The following is a 14,481-nucleotide window of genomic DNA, read 5'->3' as shown; positions in this document are numbered from 1 at the left end:
CTTCTTTACATGACCACAGTGTAAGTCCTTCCCATCACTCCTCTGTGGACAGAAGACAAACACAGGTTAATTAAGTGCAACAGCATGGCTAGTGAAAGAAAAACCTGCTTAATATGTAACTCAATGCATCAATAATTACATGACTTCACAGTACTGGACAGTAGATGCTATCAAATAATTACATCACCAGGCTCTTCTAGAGAAACTTGCTACTATCAAACATTACCTAACCTACATCACATACTGGATATCACAGCAAAATATATCAACCCCTTCAGTACTGAGACGCATTTTTACCATAAGTTTAGGTACGATTAGGCAAATTTATTTACATTAGGAAGAGGTAATGGAGGTCAGAAGATTTATAGCTAGAATCTTCACTATTTTAATCCCTGAATAAGTTTCTGAAGCAGTATAAAAAAAAAATATAATAATATTAAGCAGAATGAATATGTAAACGTTACAGTACTGAAGGGTTTTTAAACATACGTATTACTCCTCATAAAAGGCTGACAACACTCCGTCCTCACTTACTGATAGCTTTGCCGTCTTTCCACTTCACGATCTTAATCAATGACCCGTCCCGCTTCAAGGCCTCACTCTTGGTAGGCTCCTTCAGCGCCTGCCGCAGCGCCCGGGCAGCGATCACTGAGTACTGGGCATAGCTGTGAAGAGAGCAGGGGCGTCACTTTGGCAAGATGTTCTCTTGACAACAATTCACGTACTGGGATAAGAACGCTGTTATTCAAAATATTACTCAAAGCTTAGTCTGAGTGGTGCTGTTAACTTCACCCAGGAATGACAGAGACGAGATACGATTGCTATATTTGCCCAAGCAGACACACAACCTTCCCTGGCCGTGTCTCACTCTTGTTTATCTGCCTCGCCTGCAATAATAACACTTTTAGCACCACCCTGACCAGCCACCATTACTCCCAGACATAGAGGGCAACTTACTTAAGTCCAGCAGCCCTCCAGAAAGTCATGGTGAAGGAATATCCGGCGAAGACTGCGGTTGTTTTGCTCTCAGCTGACCGGCAGGAAAATGGCGGGGCAGGTTACACCGGGGGTCAAATGAAGGTTTCTATGATAATAATTCTTACGTAGAAAATATCTAGAACAAGATTTATAGTGATATAATGCAATATTTATTCATTCGATCACAATATTGACACTACTAGTTAAATAATTTGCCGTTTTAGAGATGCATGCAGAATTTTAGTTATAGACATAGACATAATCAAACAACACATATTTAATATTGTTTTATTGTTTAGATGTAAATATCGGTGAGTTAGAGTACCATGTGGCATTTATAAACCCGTTTGTGGCTGGAAGTGTCAGAGCCTCGCTTGATTGTTTACTCCCTGTTGGCACCTTGAAGACTCATCAGCTGGCCGCCACCCGCTATTTCCCCGCATAGTGTGAGTTTCGGCACTTTCCAGGGTCTCGGTGTTGGCCAAAATGGACTACTCTATGTCAGGCGTGAGGAAGTGTAAGTGGAGGTGCCATGAGAGTGCTGGTAAAGGTACACGCATGACTTGCTGCTCGCCCCCACCCGCCTAACCCGCCCCGCCAGGCTCTCTTTGGTGTAGTGTCTCCCGTAGCTTTGTGACGCAAGGTAAGTGTTGTCTTCACTTGCCTCATTTTGGTTGCGGCCAGTCAGAGTCGCCTGCACAATGCTGCTCGTTATCTAGCACGACTGGGTTCGTTGACCAGCTGTTGGAGTGTTGTGTGTTGCAGCACTATTTTCGTCACTCTCGCATCCACTCCGGGAAGAGTTATAGGACAGAAAAGGTACTCGAACACATGTCAACCCAAGTGTTATGACCATTGGTAGGTGAGCTTTGAGCTTTGCTGCGTGAAATCTGCTCGTGTGAAATTAATTGATAACTAATTGTGATGCTGCTGTTTTGCAGAGACATGCTATCTCTTGTGCCTTGAGAAATGTGCCACTAAGGATTACTGTGTAGGAATATCTTCTTATAGAATGTGAAAGGTTGCAGTTTTAGGCAAGTATATTAGATGGAAATGTTGGAATTGTTTACTCAAGATATTGCAGAATAAATCAGTTAATAGTATGAAGTTGCCTTAGGAATTGATGATGACAAGTTCAGGAAAAGGCTACATCAAATTGCATGATTTATGAGAACACCTCAAAGTTTAGGAAATGAGAACAGAGCAATGTATCAGACAGGTAATACGAATGTAGTTGTTTTAGTCATTGTACGTCATATTTTTGTTGATTTATTTTCAAATTATGTGCAGCTGATGTGTGAACTTGTCCATCTGTCATGGTGCCTCTCTCAACTGTGTCACTCCGTCAGCCTTCACATTTATTTATTTATTTATTTATTTTTGTTGTTAAATCATTTAATTATATTCATATATATGTAATTTTCCTAAAATTTGTTATACATATGTAGGAAAGGGATATAAATAACACACACTTATGAAGTACTTTCCTGTATAATATTTACATACTAAATATTAAATATGTATATTGTACTTTCATATCATTAACTTATTGGTAATCTCCTTTCAGTATTTAACTGTGCATGATTTGAGAACTTAATAATTCTGTATTGTAAATTGAATTGTTTATGAGTTGTTTATATTTTCACATCTTAATAAAGTTGATTTTGTTGCCTTGCATAGTTGATATATTGTACTTAGAGATTAGTGTACTATTGTGTTAGATGTAGCCATAGTCCTTCTTTCATTTGTACTGTTTGTGTGTAGTTTACATATTTCACCTTAACCATTTCCTTCTTGAGTTTGTTTCAGTAATAATCTTTCTGATTTGTTGAGTGTAACTTGGATATACTAATATCAAACTGAGCATAGTCTTACAAATTGCATAATGTATTTCATAATTGTAGTATTAGGACTGTATTACAATGATTATTCCATTGGGCTGGTATGCAGTATACCTAATGATAGTATAACATTGACTTGTTGCTTTAGCAAATAATAAACTCTCTCTCTCTCTCTCTCTCTCTCTCTCTCTCTCTCTCTCTCTCTCTCTCTCTCTCTCTCTCTCTCTCTCTCTCTCTCTCTCTCTCTCTCTCTCTCTCTCTCTCCTCATGTCTTTACTAATGTAATGAAAAGCATTCAAGGATAAACACACACACACACACACACACCACGTAGTGTAGTGGTTAGCACGCTCGACTCACAATCGAGAGGGCTGGGTTCGAGTCCCGGCGCGGCGAGGCAACTGGGCAAGCCTCTTAATGTGTGGCCCCTGTTCACCTAGCAGTAAATAGGTACGGGATGTAACTCGAGGGGTTGTGGCCTCATTTTTCCGGTGTGTGGAGTGTGTTGTGGTCTCAGTCCTACCTGAAGATCAGTCTACGAGCTTTGAGCTTGCTCCATAATGGAGAAGACTGGCTGGGTGACCAGCAGGTGACCGAGGTGAATTACACACACACACACACACACACACACACACACACACACACACACACACTTCATATTTGTGTGAATCTGTGAATCTCCCCTTCTAGTTGACAATCAGGACATGTCAGGAAAACTATAGATAATTAGGAAGTGTTATTGGGATGTCTGAGGACTCATCAACCTCCAAGTCTTCTTTATCTCTGCCATGTGAAGCTCATCACCCTCCCATGACTACAAATAGCAGGATTGTGGAATATAGTCAGCAAAACCCCATGAAATTCAAAACAATTTCAAACTGTCTTGATTGTTATTCTATACTTTGTGGTTTTCCTTACAGTCAAGAATTTAGTAGTCATTGAATCTTTATTTTCCTTTTCCTTAAACTGACAATTTCATATATTTACTCAATTCTCTGAGCAACATTTTTCTCGTCAGTGAAAAATAGACAAGATAACTCAAACCCTTTGTTGTCATGTTAAGCTTTTTATTTTGCACATTTATTCTATTGGATTCCATTGCAGTGACGACCATCAGCGGAGTTGTTTATTTCACTCACATGACAATTCCCGCCCATGCCCACAGCTCGCTTCGGACAACAGGTACGTGGTCGCAAGTCAACCGGTGGGGAGTCGCGGGGATCCGGGGACGGCGCCACCATGTACGATCCCCAGTACCAACAACAGTATGACGCGTATGGGCAGCCATTGCCCCAGCAGGGAGGGCCACAACCACAGCTCTTTGAAGACACCAGTGGCCAGGCCTACAACAACTATGGTAACCAAGGTGAGGCCGGAACTCACTCATCTTTTAATATCATCTTTGGAAAGTAGATAGTATAACTCATTACTGATTTTATTATAAACTTGGTTTTTCTTATGCATAATAAACTCTTCAGGGTATGGGGGAGGCATGGATTATGGCTACCCAAACACCAGGGAGGGCGGCCAGCAGGGACAGCAAGCTTATGGTGCCTATCCAGGAAACATGCCTGGCCCACAGATATTCCAGGTCATTAGGTTTCTTGTTTGTTGATGTAATATTACTTTTATAGGTGACTGGAGGCTGAGAAAGTGTTTTTTTATTATTATTTTGTTACTTATTATGTATTACTTGTATGTTGTGTTGCATATCTGTTACTGAGTTGCACTGTTTATTGCCCTAGTGGTGGAATATATTTTGTCATGTATTGTTGCCACATAGAGCTACATAACTGTTCCATGTGCTGCAGGACCCCATGGTTGCCAACATGGCCATGCAGTATGGACAGTCACTGGCCAGCCAAGGTCGGGAGTATATGGACAAGAAGATAGAGAAGTACGTCAGCACGAGTCAAATCAAGTATTACTTTGCAGTCGACACTCACTATGTCATGAAGAAACTACAGCTCCTCCTCTTCCCCTACACTCACACGGTAATGACTGGTGGCTGCCTCCAGGAGTCACAGCCCTGTATTGTACATTTCATCTTGGAAGAAGTTTTCATGATGTTGCATTAGATCATTATCTGTTCTCAGCATAATTAGTTTCTTTGTGCAGAATGCACTGTGTATCAGCAAGCAACACGTACAGTGTTGAACATAAGACAATTCTGCTGCATGAATGGGAAAAAGTATAGTCAAATTTTTTTTTATCATTTACTTATAGAACCCTTTCTCCCCTCCCTCTTTCTCTTTTCATGGGCAGGACTGGAGTGTGCGATATGAACAAGACAACCCTGTACAGCCTCGACATGAGGTTAATGCACCAGATCTTTACATCCCCCTCATGGCTGTGGTGACATACATCTTGGTGGCAGGGCTGTGTCTTGGTCTCCAGAAAAGGTGAGGGTAGGAAACATTAGTGAAGTTTTTCTTCCTGTGCTGCAAGTCTCTTATCAGACTCAACATATTTTAGGGTTAGAGATCTGAATTATTTAAGTTAATGGTTCTGTTTTATATTTTCTTTAGATTTTAAATTAATGACATATTTGTTCATCAGTAGCTTTCATGTATTGAAAAGTACTGAAGCAAAACATGAGAGTCATTGTTATCATGGGCCACTTTCATGTTTGAAGGAAATGTTGAAATAAAACAAAGATTAAGAGTCTGCAAAGCCTTTCATTATATATGGATTTAAGATAAAGTTGATGTCAGATTTTGATACATTGCTAGTCAATATAGAATTAAGGGCTGTGTATACTTTAAACAGTTCTAAGTATGCACATTGAAGGAGTGGGAAACCTTTTTCCATGATCATTAGCAGTTTGTACCGAGGTTAATGGAAGACTCTATCCGTGAGCTGCATGGGTAATGTTTGGGTTTTGTGCACAGTTGCGTGACTGATGACTGCCCAGAGCTCCTCCACAGGTAACTTGCCTGCTAGTGGTCAGGGTCAGTGATGTGCTAGCCAATAATTCATTCCTGTCCTCCATGGTTGTTCTCATGTTCATGTTTCTTGTTGCAGTTGAACTTTGGGAGTGTGCTGTGTGTCTTAAAGCTGCTTTGTTGTCAAGCTTTTTACATAACCATTTTTTCTCAATGCTGAAATATCATGTAAATTTATTTTATTTTATTTAACTTTTTCTTAGTGTTAATTAACATGATTTTTACTTTTTTGTTGGTCATGAGTAGCAACTTGTCACTTACACACTGGTACTAAAACATTTATTTTTTTGTGTGTGATTTAGAACATGTATTTTAGCCTTTATTTATGAAATAGGATGTGATGTAAAGATAACTGCCATGCCACAGCACCATTGCCATAGTGTCAGGCATAGTGATGTAACACACAGTACTCACCTGACAAACCTTAAGGACAAGAAAAGGTCAGTTGAACACTTATTGATGGATGTCCCCTTCACTCCAGGTTTTCTCCGGATGTGTTGGGGATGCAGGCCAGCTCAGCCTTGGTGTGGCTGGTGCTTGAGATCTTCATCATCCTGGCCACCCTTTATGTCACAGCCATACAGACGCACATCAAGACTCTGGATTTGCTTGCTTTTTCCTCTTACAAATATGTTGGGTGAGCTTTGCCTCTATTTAGTTTTATTTAAAGTGACATCTATGGAGTAGATGTCAATCCTGTCACACCTAAATAAAACTTGACACATTCTATTTTCTTGCATCCAGGATGATTGTGTCCCTCCTGGCTGGCCTGGTGATGGACAGCCTTGGCTACTATGGTGTCCTGGCTTACTGCAGCCTCAGCCTTGTTGTGTTCATGGTGAGTACACAGAAGGGTTACTTTGCTCTCCAGGTCCTCAAGCTCAATATTGTACTTGATATCATCATTTTTGGTGTTATATGTATATATACTTGGTTTTTAAATCATCTATAGTGAAGAACTTGTCATATATATACAGTTAGAAATTTACTGAAGCTCAGTAAATGTAATTTATTGGCAGAACTCATGAGTCATGTTGAGAGGTGACAGCCAATATGTAAATTTCTGACTTTGATTTTCGGAAGTGAGGTGTCTCAGCACAAGACCTTGGTGGTTGCTAATAAAACCATTGCATAAATCCATTGTTTGGATTTGCTGTGGTAACACATCTGCTATTTCCCAGTTGTCCTGCTATGAAGTAGTCATCTCCTGGACTGCCTTTGAAGGTGTGTTTGGTAGTGAAGGCTAGACCATTAGCTATTCTGCCTTGTGATCCCAATGGAAGGATAGCATAAGGCTCATTGCTTTATAATCGCAAAATGCCATTTAGTTCCTTCTTTCCCATGTACCAGTTCCGCACGCTGCGGTGGCAAGTGCAGGGCAGTGGGGGCACCATGGAAGCCTACAGTGTGGGCAACAAGCGACGCCTCTACCTCCTGCTGTTCATGTCTGGCCTGCAGCCCCTCATGATGTGGTGGTTGACCCATCACCTGGTGGCCTAGGGTCTGGTGTCAGGTGCAGGGCTCTCACCATGACCAACATTAATTTTATATGTGCTTCATATTGTGATGGCCTTAACATCAAGCTTCTGTTTGGCTAGTTTAATAAAACAGGACTATATTATTTAATAAACTGCTGGCTTTGTGATTTACTCTTAATCATCAGTCTTTTGGCATTGAATTTCAAGCCAAAAGATTCCCTCTCCCTCTAGTTATATTTACAGTATATCTACCTATATTTGAAAACTAACACTGCCTGTCAGGATGAGGTGAACATATACACACAACAGGCTTTAAAGGCATATGAACAAAAATAAACATTGTAATTTTTATTTACAGTAAATATCTACACTTAAGGTAACACTGTCACTGGTCCAGTCCACAGCTCCACTGCTCATCAACATGTCTTCATCCTGAATCCTCTTAATATTACATTTCTTGATATACAAGATGACAAACTGCTTGTATGATTTCTTCCTGTGAAGTAATGTTATCAGGAAAATTTATAAACTTCACCTTTTGGTATTTCAAGAAACAGACTCAGCAAACTGTATACCATCCCAGTACACAGCCATATGGCTTGAAGCAAAGGAGTTACTGAGCTGGACAAATGACCCATACAAAAACCAACGCTGGACAGTGTTGTGAGAGTCTACAGTCTATCGGTAGAGGTGGTCAGCCTGCAGGTTGGCAGCAATCTCTGGCTCCCACTTGTCCCCATTACTGAGCAGCTTCTCCTTGTTGTACAGCAGCTCCTCATGAGTTTCAGTGGAAAACTCAAAGTTGGGACCCTGCAAAGGTTTCCAGTCAGTTTATTGAATTTACTTTAAGTGCAATCAGGTTATTCAAACTGAACCTGCCACACAAAGCTTCTAATGCCCTGTCATTCTATTTCATAAATATATCTAACTTTATTAAGCAATGCATATGATGACCACTTTAGAGTGCATTATGCAAAATTTGACAATTATTATTTACAATCAACTGAGAAAGGCAATAAAAAAGTTATATCAACAGAAAGAGTTAGCAGATATTGCCACTTAAGAGATTTGACTAGGGTTTAACAGGATATAGTAACTTGAACAGTTGAAATGGCACCTCACCTCCACAATGGCATCAACTGGACACGCTTCCTGGCAGAATCCACAATAGATGCATTTAGTCATGTCAATGTCATATCGGGTGGTCCTCCTCGCCCCATCTGCACGCTCCTCAGCTTCAATGGTGATTGCCTGTGTGTGTTTGAGACGAAAGGAGAAACCAATGTAAATTATATGAATGTATGCTTGCTGCATCTTTCATCTAATTCTTCAATCAATTTATCTATATCTTGGGCTAGGATAGTGTTGATAGAGCAATTAATGATCAGTTTAATGCAAGTTGAGCTTTCTCCCTCACCTGTGCAGGGCAGATGGCCTCACACAGCTTGCAGGCAATGCATCGTTCCTCCCCAGATGGATAGCGGCGGAGGGCGTGCTCTCCACGGAACCTGATGTAAAAACACTCCATTAAGGTATATGGCAACTTGCAGTTTACAAATTTTATGTTCAAATATATACATGGAGTTCAAAGGAATACACAGGATAGGTAATTGAAATATATCAATACGTGTAGCTTTTGCCGATCACCTTGGACTGAGCGGTCCCTTCTCAAAGGGATAATTGATGGTTGCTGGTTCCTTAAAGATGTGGCCCAAGGTGACAGCAGCACCTGGAAACACAAAACATTCAATCTTACTGGTCAAGTGAAATGCATTAAATAAACAAGTAAATTATCACATTCCAATTTAGCACAATGTAACACACTCACTCACACACACACACACACACACACACACACACACACACACACACCTCTGAAAAGCTCAGTCCAAAATATGGAGCCAGCTGCTCGGTCAGTGATGTCCTTCCATTCCATGCTGGGGTCCTCGGGAGTGACATATTTGTAGCAGGAGCGTGTCTGTGCTGCTGCGGGGACACAGGACCTCAGTAGGGGAAGGCTGGCTAGAAGAGAGGAGAAACAATGCCCAAATAAATATATGCACGGATAGGTACTTAGGAAACAGTGTAATAAGTATACCTATTGCATTGTCGATTGTAAGTAATGTTGACCCAGCGATGAGCAAGTCGTCACAGGGTTGGGTTGTGGCTGACGCGAGTACAGTCCACCACTAGTACAGCTTACATGACGCAACACCCATAGCAAAGTTAACGTCAACCTCACCAGAGAGGCAAAGAAAACCCAAGTATTGTTAGTGTATTGAGCACAGTACCACTCCCAGCATCATTCGCACCACCGCGCCTCTCCGGTCAATATTCCCACCTATTCCCTGACCTGGAGTCTTTGTGTTCATTGAAAATGGTCGTAATACGTAGATGTTTACTAATTAATCACCACACGTCCATATATTTACCATTTCTGCCGAGGGAGAACAGCCGGACGGAGGCCATGTTTACAACAGCTGATATAAGTGACAGGATCAGCAGCAGAAGACACTCGCTCATGGAAACAAAAGAGCATCGCTGGCACCCTCAAGTTAGGATTTGAAATGAGATTGAAGCGTACAGGTTGAGGTGTTGGTTGTTTATATAAAACCATTATATATATATATATATATATATATATATATATATATATATATATATATATATATATATATATATATATATATATATATATATATTTTTTTTTTACTTGTAAATCATAAATGTATGTAATTGATTTACAGAATCTTACGTCTGAAAAAAAAAAAAAAACGCACTCAATATTTGTGAGAAAAGATAGACTTCCTGGTTGAAGTTTGGACGATTTATTTAACTATGATTATTTACGAACATTTCCCACTAAACAATTGTCAACATATTCAGTTTGTTCACCTAATTTAGCGTGGGGAGACAATGAAGAGAATGTTATAGACTCTCCTACCCCCCCTTCACTTCGTCCCTTCCCCCCAAGTTTTTTTTTTTTTTTTTTTTTTTTTTTTTTTTCCCGTCTGTGCTGAAATTATCTGTGTGTGTGTTTCACTGTTTGATCTGGTGCAGTCTCTGACGAGAGAGCCAGACGTTACCCTACGGAACGAGCTCAGAGCTCATTATTTCCGATCTTCGGATAGGCCTGAGACCAGGCACACACCACACACCGAGACAACAAGGTCACAACTCCTCGATTTACATCCCGTACCTACTCACTGCTAGGTGAACACCACCTACACGTGAAAGGAGACACACCCAAATATCTCCACCCAGCCGGGGAATCGAACCCCGGTCCTCTGGCTTGTGAAGCAGCCAGCGCTCTAACCACTGAGCTACCGGGTGTGTGTGTGTGTGTGTGTGTCACAAATACTGATCAGACCCACTAAAAACGAGAGAGAGAGAGAGAGAGAGAGAGAGAGAGAGAGAGAGAGAGAGAGAGACGCAACAACAGGGCAGGCGTAGCGAGAAAATAAACATAGATGACATAAAATAATAAGTTATATCGTGTTAGGAACCCAAAACACACCCATAAGAGTTAATGCGATAAGTAACACCAATGAACTCCACTTACTCCCAACACTGAAGACCGAGACCACCACCACCACCACCACCACTCCACTACCACCACTCCCTCCACCACTCAATGCCTCTTCCTCCACCATCAGCATGCCGTTCATCCGCCATCCAGCGCTCTTCAACCACCCCGCTCCACCCCGCCTCCACCTCACCGCCCAGCCTCTATCACTCCTGCAGCCTCCTCCACCACTCAGCGATGGCTCTCCACCGCCACTTCCACTGCCGCAGTCCTACTCCACTTCAAGAAACCTGCTCCAACTTAATCTTACGTGAGTGTTTTGTTGTATCATTGCACTACTACTACTACTACTACTACTACTACTACTACTACTACTACTACTACTACTACTACTAACTACTACTACTACTACTACTACTACTACTACTACTACTACTACTACTACTACTACTACTACTACTACTACTACCATCACTTCTTATCTGTATTAATAATAGCGTGGAGCAGATTTTAGTTAACGTGGGAACATAAACGAATTGTATAAAAAAAACATACAATTGACATACATACAGTATATATACATATGCATATATATACATACTTATATACGTCAATTTCGTGGTGGTATTCTTATTGTTTACACAGGAAATATATTGTTAACTTCTCCCACCACAGCAAAACCAAGGTTCAAAGATATTACGAAGGAAATAGTAAAAATAGCGCTTTTTCGTTTTTTTTTTTTTTTTTTTTTTTTTTTTTTTTGGCGCCATTAAAGTGAAAGAGTAAGTGAGGGTTGTTAGCCATCACGAGGGTGCGACGCAAGTTAGCAGACTCCTGATCCCCTCCCCCTCCCTCCCTCCCTTCCTCTCAACGACCATCTGGGCCACAGGAGGAGGAGGAGGAGGAGGAAGAGGAGGAGGAGGCGGAGGAGGGAGTAGAAAATCAATGCTCGGTGCAACAGGTTACATAAGTTGGTGTTCAGCTGCTCTCCTGTTGATGTTCCTCTCTATCTCCTCTTCATCCTCCTCATCCTATTCCTCATCCTCGATTTTTTTTTCTTCTTCATCTTTTAGTCTCTCCGCCTCCGATCCCTGTCTTTCTAGTATCCTTTCTGTCTCTCTTCCTTTCTTCTCTCAATCTTGTCTTCCTTCTTCACATCTTTTCCCCGGCCTTGTGTGTGTGTGTGTGTGTGTGTGTGTGCGCGTGTGTGTGTGTGTGTGTGCGCGCGCTCCTGGGCGCTCACTGCGTCAGGATAGTGGTGGTTTGTGTGATGGTGGCGATAATGGTGGTGGGGATGATACTAATCATTGCCATTATCTGTATCATCATCGTCGCCATCATCTTCACCATCACCATCATCATTATCGTCATTATCATCCTGATGTAAATAGTGATATATTATATACTCTAATTTGATTGTATGGAAGATGTGACGAAAAAGTTGCAAGTGTGTGTGTGTGTGTGTGTGTGTGTGTGTGTGTGTGTGTGTGTGTGTGTGTGTGTGTGTATGCAAGCATGTGTGCGTGTGCGCGCGTGCTAAGCTTTTCCGTGGAGAATGTGGGAGAAAGTTATGGAGGAAAAAATGGGATGTCGGTGGAAGAACATGTGGAAAGAAGGAAGGTAGAGTAGGGGTGTGGAAGCAAGAGGAAAATTAATGTTGATGGAAGAGAGATGTGCATGGAGGGAAAGGCTCCTGGCAGAGTGTGTGTGTGTGTGTGTGTGTGTGTGTGTGTGTGTGTGTGTGTGTGTGTGTGAGGGGGGAGGGGGGATGGATGCCGTGCAAGGGTTCTCGTAGTGAACCTGCTATGATTTTGTGGTAAAAAACTGTTTGAGGTGCAGTAGGGTGGTTGGTTCGTCTCTTTCAGTCCCCTCCCCCACTGCCCCTCCTCCTCTGGCATGGCCCCTAGCTGGGTGCTGGAGTGCCAGGCTGAGGGGCACAGCCTGAGGTATCGTTGAGGGTGGCGGCCTCCCCGACCACACCCAGCCCCTGGGCCACACCGCCTGGGCCACACACCCCGCTGGCCGCCGCTGCAGGGGCGCCATGCAGGTGTTCTCAGGTGAGGCGGGAGACGCTGCTCACCTAGCAAGACGAGGAAAATTTTCCGCGGGGCTCGCGAGGGCAGCGGTCCTGCGCAATGGGGGGGTTGCCGGGTGTCACCGGGCCCTCGCTGTGCCCTGGTCGGTCTCATGCCACAGACATCGATAGGGAGCAGGGTGCGTACTGAGGAGGCCAAATTCCAAGGCAGGGCGAGCGTGGAGGTCAGGGGCACGAAAAAAGAATAGGTCTGGGGGTGAGGTCAGCGTCGGTGCGCACCTGGCAGGTGGCGGCCCCACCTGTTGATCAGCGCCGCCACAGGTCCCCGCATCGATCCGTCAGTGGCGCCCAGCACCCCTGCGAGGCTGCACGTCGCTCCCGCGCCGCCCGCCGCCGCCGCACACCCGCCGCACCTCCCGTCCGTCCGCAGGGCTCCCCTGGCGCAGCGTGAGTGGCAGGTGGTGCCGCTGCCCCTACCGGAGGGTAGTGGCGCGCCGCCCCCCGACCCTCCCTCACTTGGGCACGCCTCCTAGCGCCTCCACTCCGTCGACCGCTGCAGCCCACAGCTCGCTCTCCGTAACCAACAATTGGCAGCGTCACCTGCAGCAGCCCTCACCTGCCCGCCCTCACCTATCATGGCAGTGGCCCGTGGCCCAGCACAGCCCCGCGTTGGCAGGTCACATGAGGCCGTGTAGGGACGCAGGAGGAGCGGCCGCACCAGCGAGTAACAGGTGTCAGAGCGAGGGCGGCCGGCGAGCCTCGCCTTCGCCGCGCTACAGGTAAATCCCCTCAGGCACACTGTGACCTGACCTGACCCTCCTGATATGTGGCCTGCGCCTAACTCACTGAGGTGTCCTTTGAAGCTTTCTCCTAAAGTGATACCCACCTTCACTCATATCGCCAGGTTTTACAGTACGTATTTTCACTGTAGTGACTGCACCATCATTACCACCACCAATACCATACCACACCACACCACACCACACCACATCACATCACATCACATCACACCACACCACACTACACCACACCACACTACTACACCACACCACACCACAATCACACCACACCACACCACACCACAACCGTCACTACCAGCGCGTGCCTACCACTCTGTAGTCACTCACTTGATCTGTGTCACACACGATCACCTTGGCAATCAGTGCACACAGTGAGGCCACGGAGGGGGCGCCGCTCCTCTCAGGCTAGGAAGAAAGTGATCCCACTGCTTGAAAGAACGTGAATGTGCCAAGCGAGAAGTGTGTGTGTGTGTGTGTGTGTGTGTGTGTGTGTGTGTGTGTGTGTGTGTAAATGTGTACTGTGTATGTATGTATGTATGTATGTATATATGTAGAATGTGCTGCTTATACAGATTCGCCTATGGAGGTGTAACTGCGCAACTTGTTTTTGGTGTGTGTGTGTGTGTGTGTGTGTGTGTGTGTGTGTGTGTGTGTGTGTGTGTGTGTGTGTGTGTGTGTGTGTGTGTGTGTGTGTGTGTGTGTGTGTGTGTGTGTGTGTGTGTGTGTGTGGCTGTTTCTCTATGTTTGTACAATATCTCGGGGTTCCACTTTCCAATAGAACGCAATGTCACTCTTTTATCGCCTTTCTGATTGTGTATCTAACAGGAGAGGTGGAGGAGGAGGAGAGGAGTAGGGGGGAAAGAACGAATAGAGTATGA

General features: G+C 43.8%; 3 protein-coding genes across 9 annotated transcripts in view; 2 read left to right on the top strand and 1 right to left on the bottom strand.

The window, feature by feature from the left end:
* The first annotated feature begins 1,273 nt into the window (after positions 1-1,273).
* Positions 1,274-7,407, top strand: LOC123519269 (protein YIF1B-B-like). 5 transcript variants are annotated; one of them, XM_045280399.1, is made up of 9 exons: positions 1,274-1,424; positions 3,985-4,185; positions 4,298-4,410; positions 4,631-4,813; positions 5,085-5,221; positions 5,711-5,746; positions 6,246-6,401; positions 6,509-6,602; positions 7,115-7,407. In XM_045280399.1, exons 2-9 carry the CDS (start codon positions 4,059-4,061, stop codon positions 7,262-7,264), a joined length of 996 nt encoding a protein of 331 aa, XP_045136334.1. In that variant the 5' UTR covers positions 1,274-1,424; positions 3,985-4,058; the 3' UTR covers positions 7,265-7,407. The 5 variants fall into 5 exon arrangements, with proteins under 5 accessions (XP_045136334.1, XP_045136332.1, XP_045136331.1 ...); XM_045280397.1 differs by having other exon boundaries at positions 1,344-1,495; positions 3,985-4,176; XM_045280396.1 differs by having other exon boundaries at positions 1,345-1,495.
* A 170-nt stretch (positions 7,408-7,577) lies between these two features.
* Positions 7,578-9,770, bottom strand: LOC123519271 (NADH dehydrogenase [ubiquinone] iron-sulfur protein 8, mitochondrial-like). Its single transcript, XM_045280402.1, has 6 exons — positions 9,675-9,770; positions 9,115-9,264; positions 8,890-8,971; positions 8,660-8,750; positions 8,365-8,493; positions 7,578-8,052 (listed from the first exon to the last, which is right to left on the bottom strand). The coding sequence occupies exons 1-6, from the start codon at positions 9,763-9,765 to the stop codon at positions 7,921-7,923; spliced, it is 675 nt and encodes a 224-aa protein (XP_045136337.1). The 5' UTR covers positions 9,766-9,770; the 3' UTR covers positions 7,578-7,920.
* A 2,906-nt stretch (positions 9,771-12,676) lies between these two features.
* LOC123519415 (ras-specific guanine nucleotide-releasing factor 2-like) overlaps positions 12,677-14,481 on the top strand; it is a 41,604-nt gene continuing 39,799 nt past the window's right edge. For 2 of the 3 annotated variants that reach the window (XM_045280704.1, XM_045280703.1), the window contains exon 1: positions 12,678-13,582. The gene's annotated coding sequence lies outside the window, so the exon portion shown is untranslated. Of the gene's footprint in view, positions 13,583-14,481 lie in introns of all 3 variants that reach the window. The other variant, XM_045280702.1, reaches the window with a different exon arrangement.

The sequence above is a fragment of the Portunus trituberculatus genome, chromosome 45, assembly GCF_017591435.1.
Source record: "Portunus trituberculatus isolate SZX2019 chromosome 45, ASM1759143v1, whole genome shotgun sequence".
NCBI classification, from domain to species: domain Eukaryota; kingdom Metazoa; phylum Arthropoda; class Malacostraca; order Decapoda; family Portunidae; genus Portunus; species Portunus trituberculatus.
Note: the sequence above shows the minus strand (reverse complement) of the source record. Positions and strands in the feature narration are given on the sequence as shown.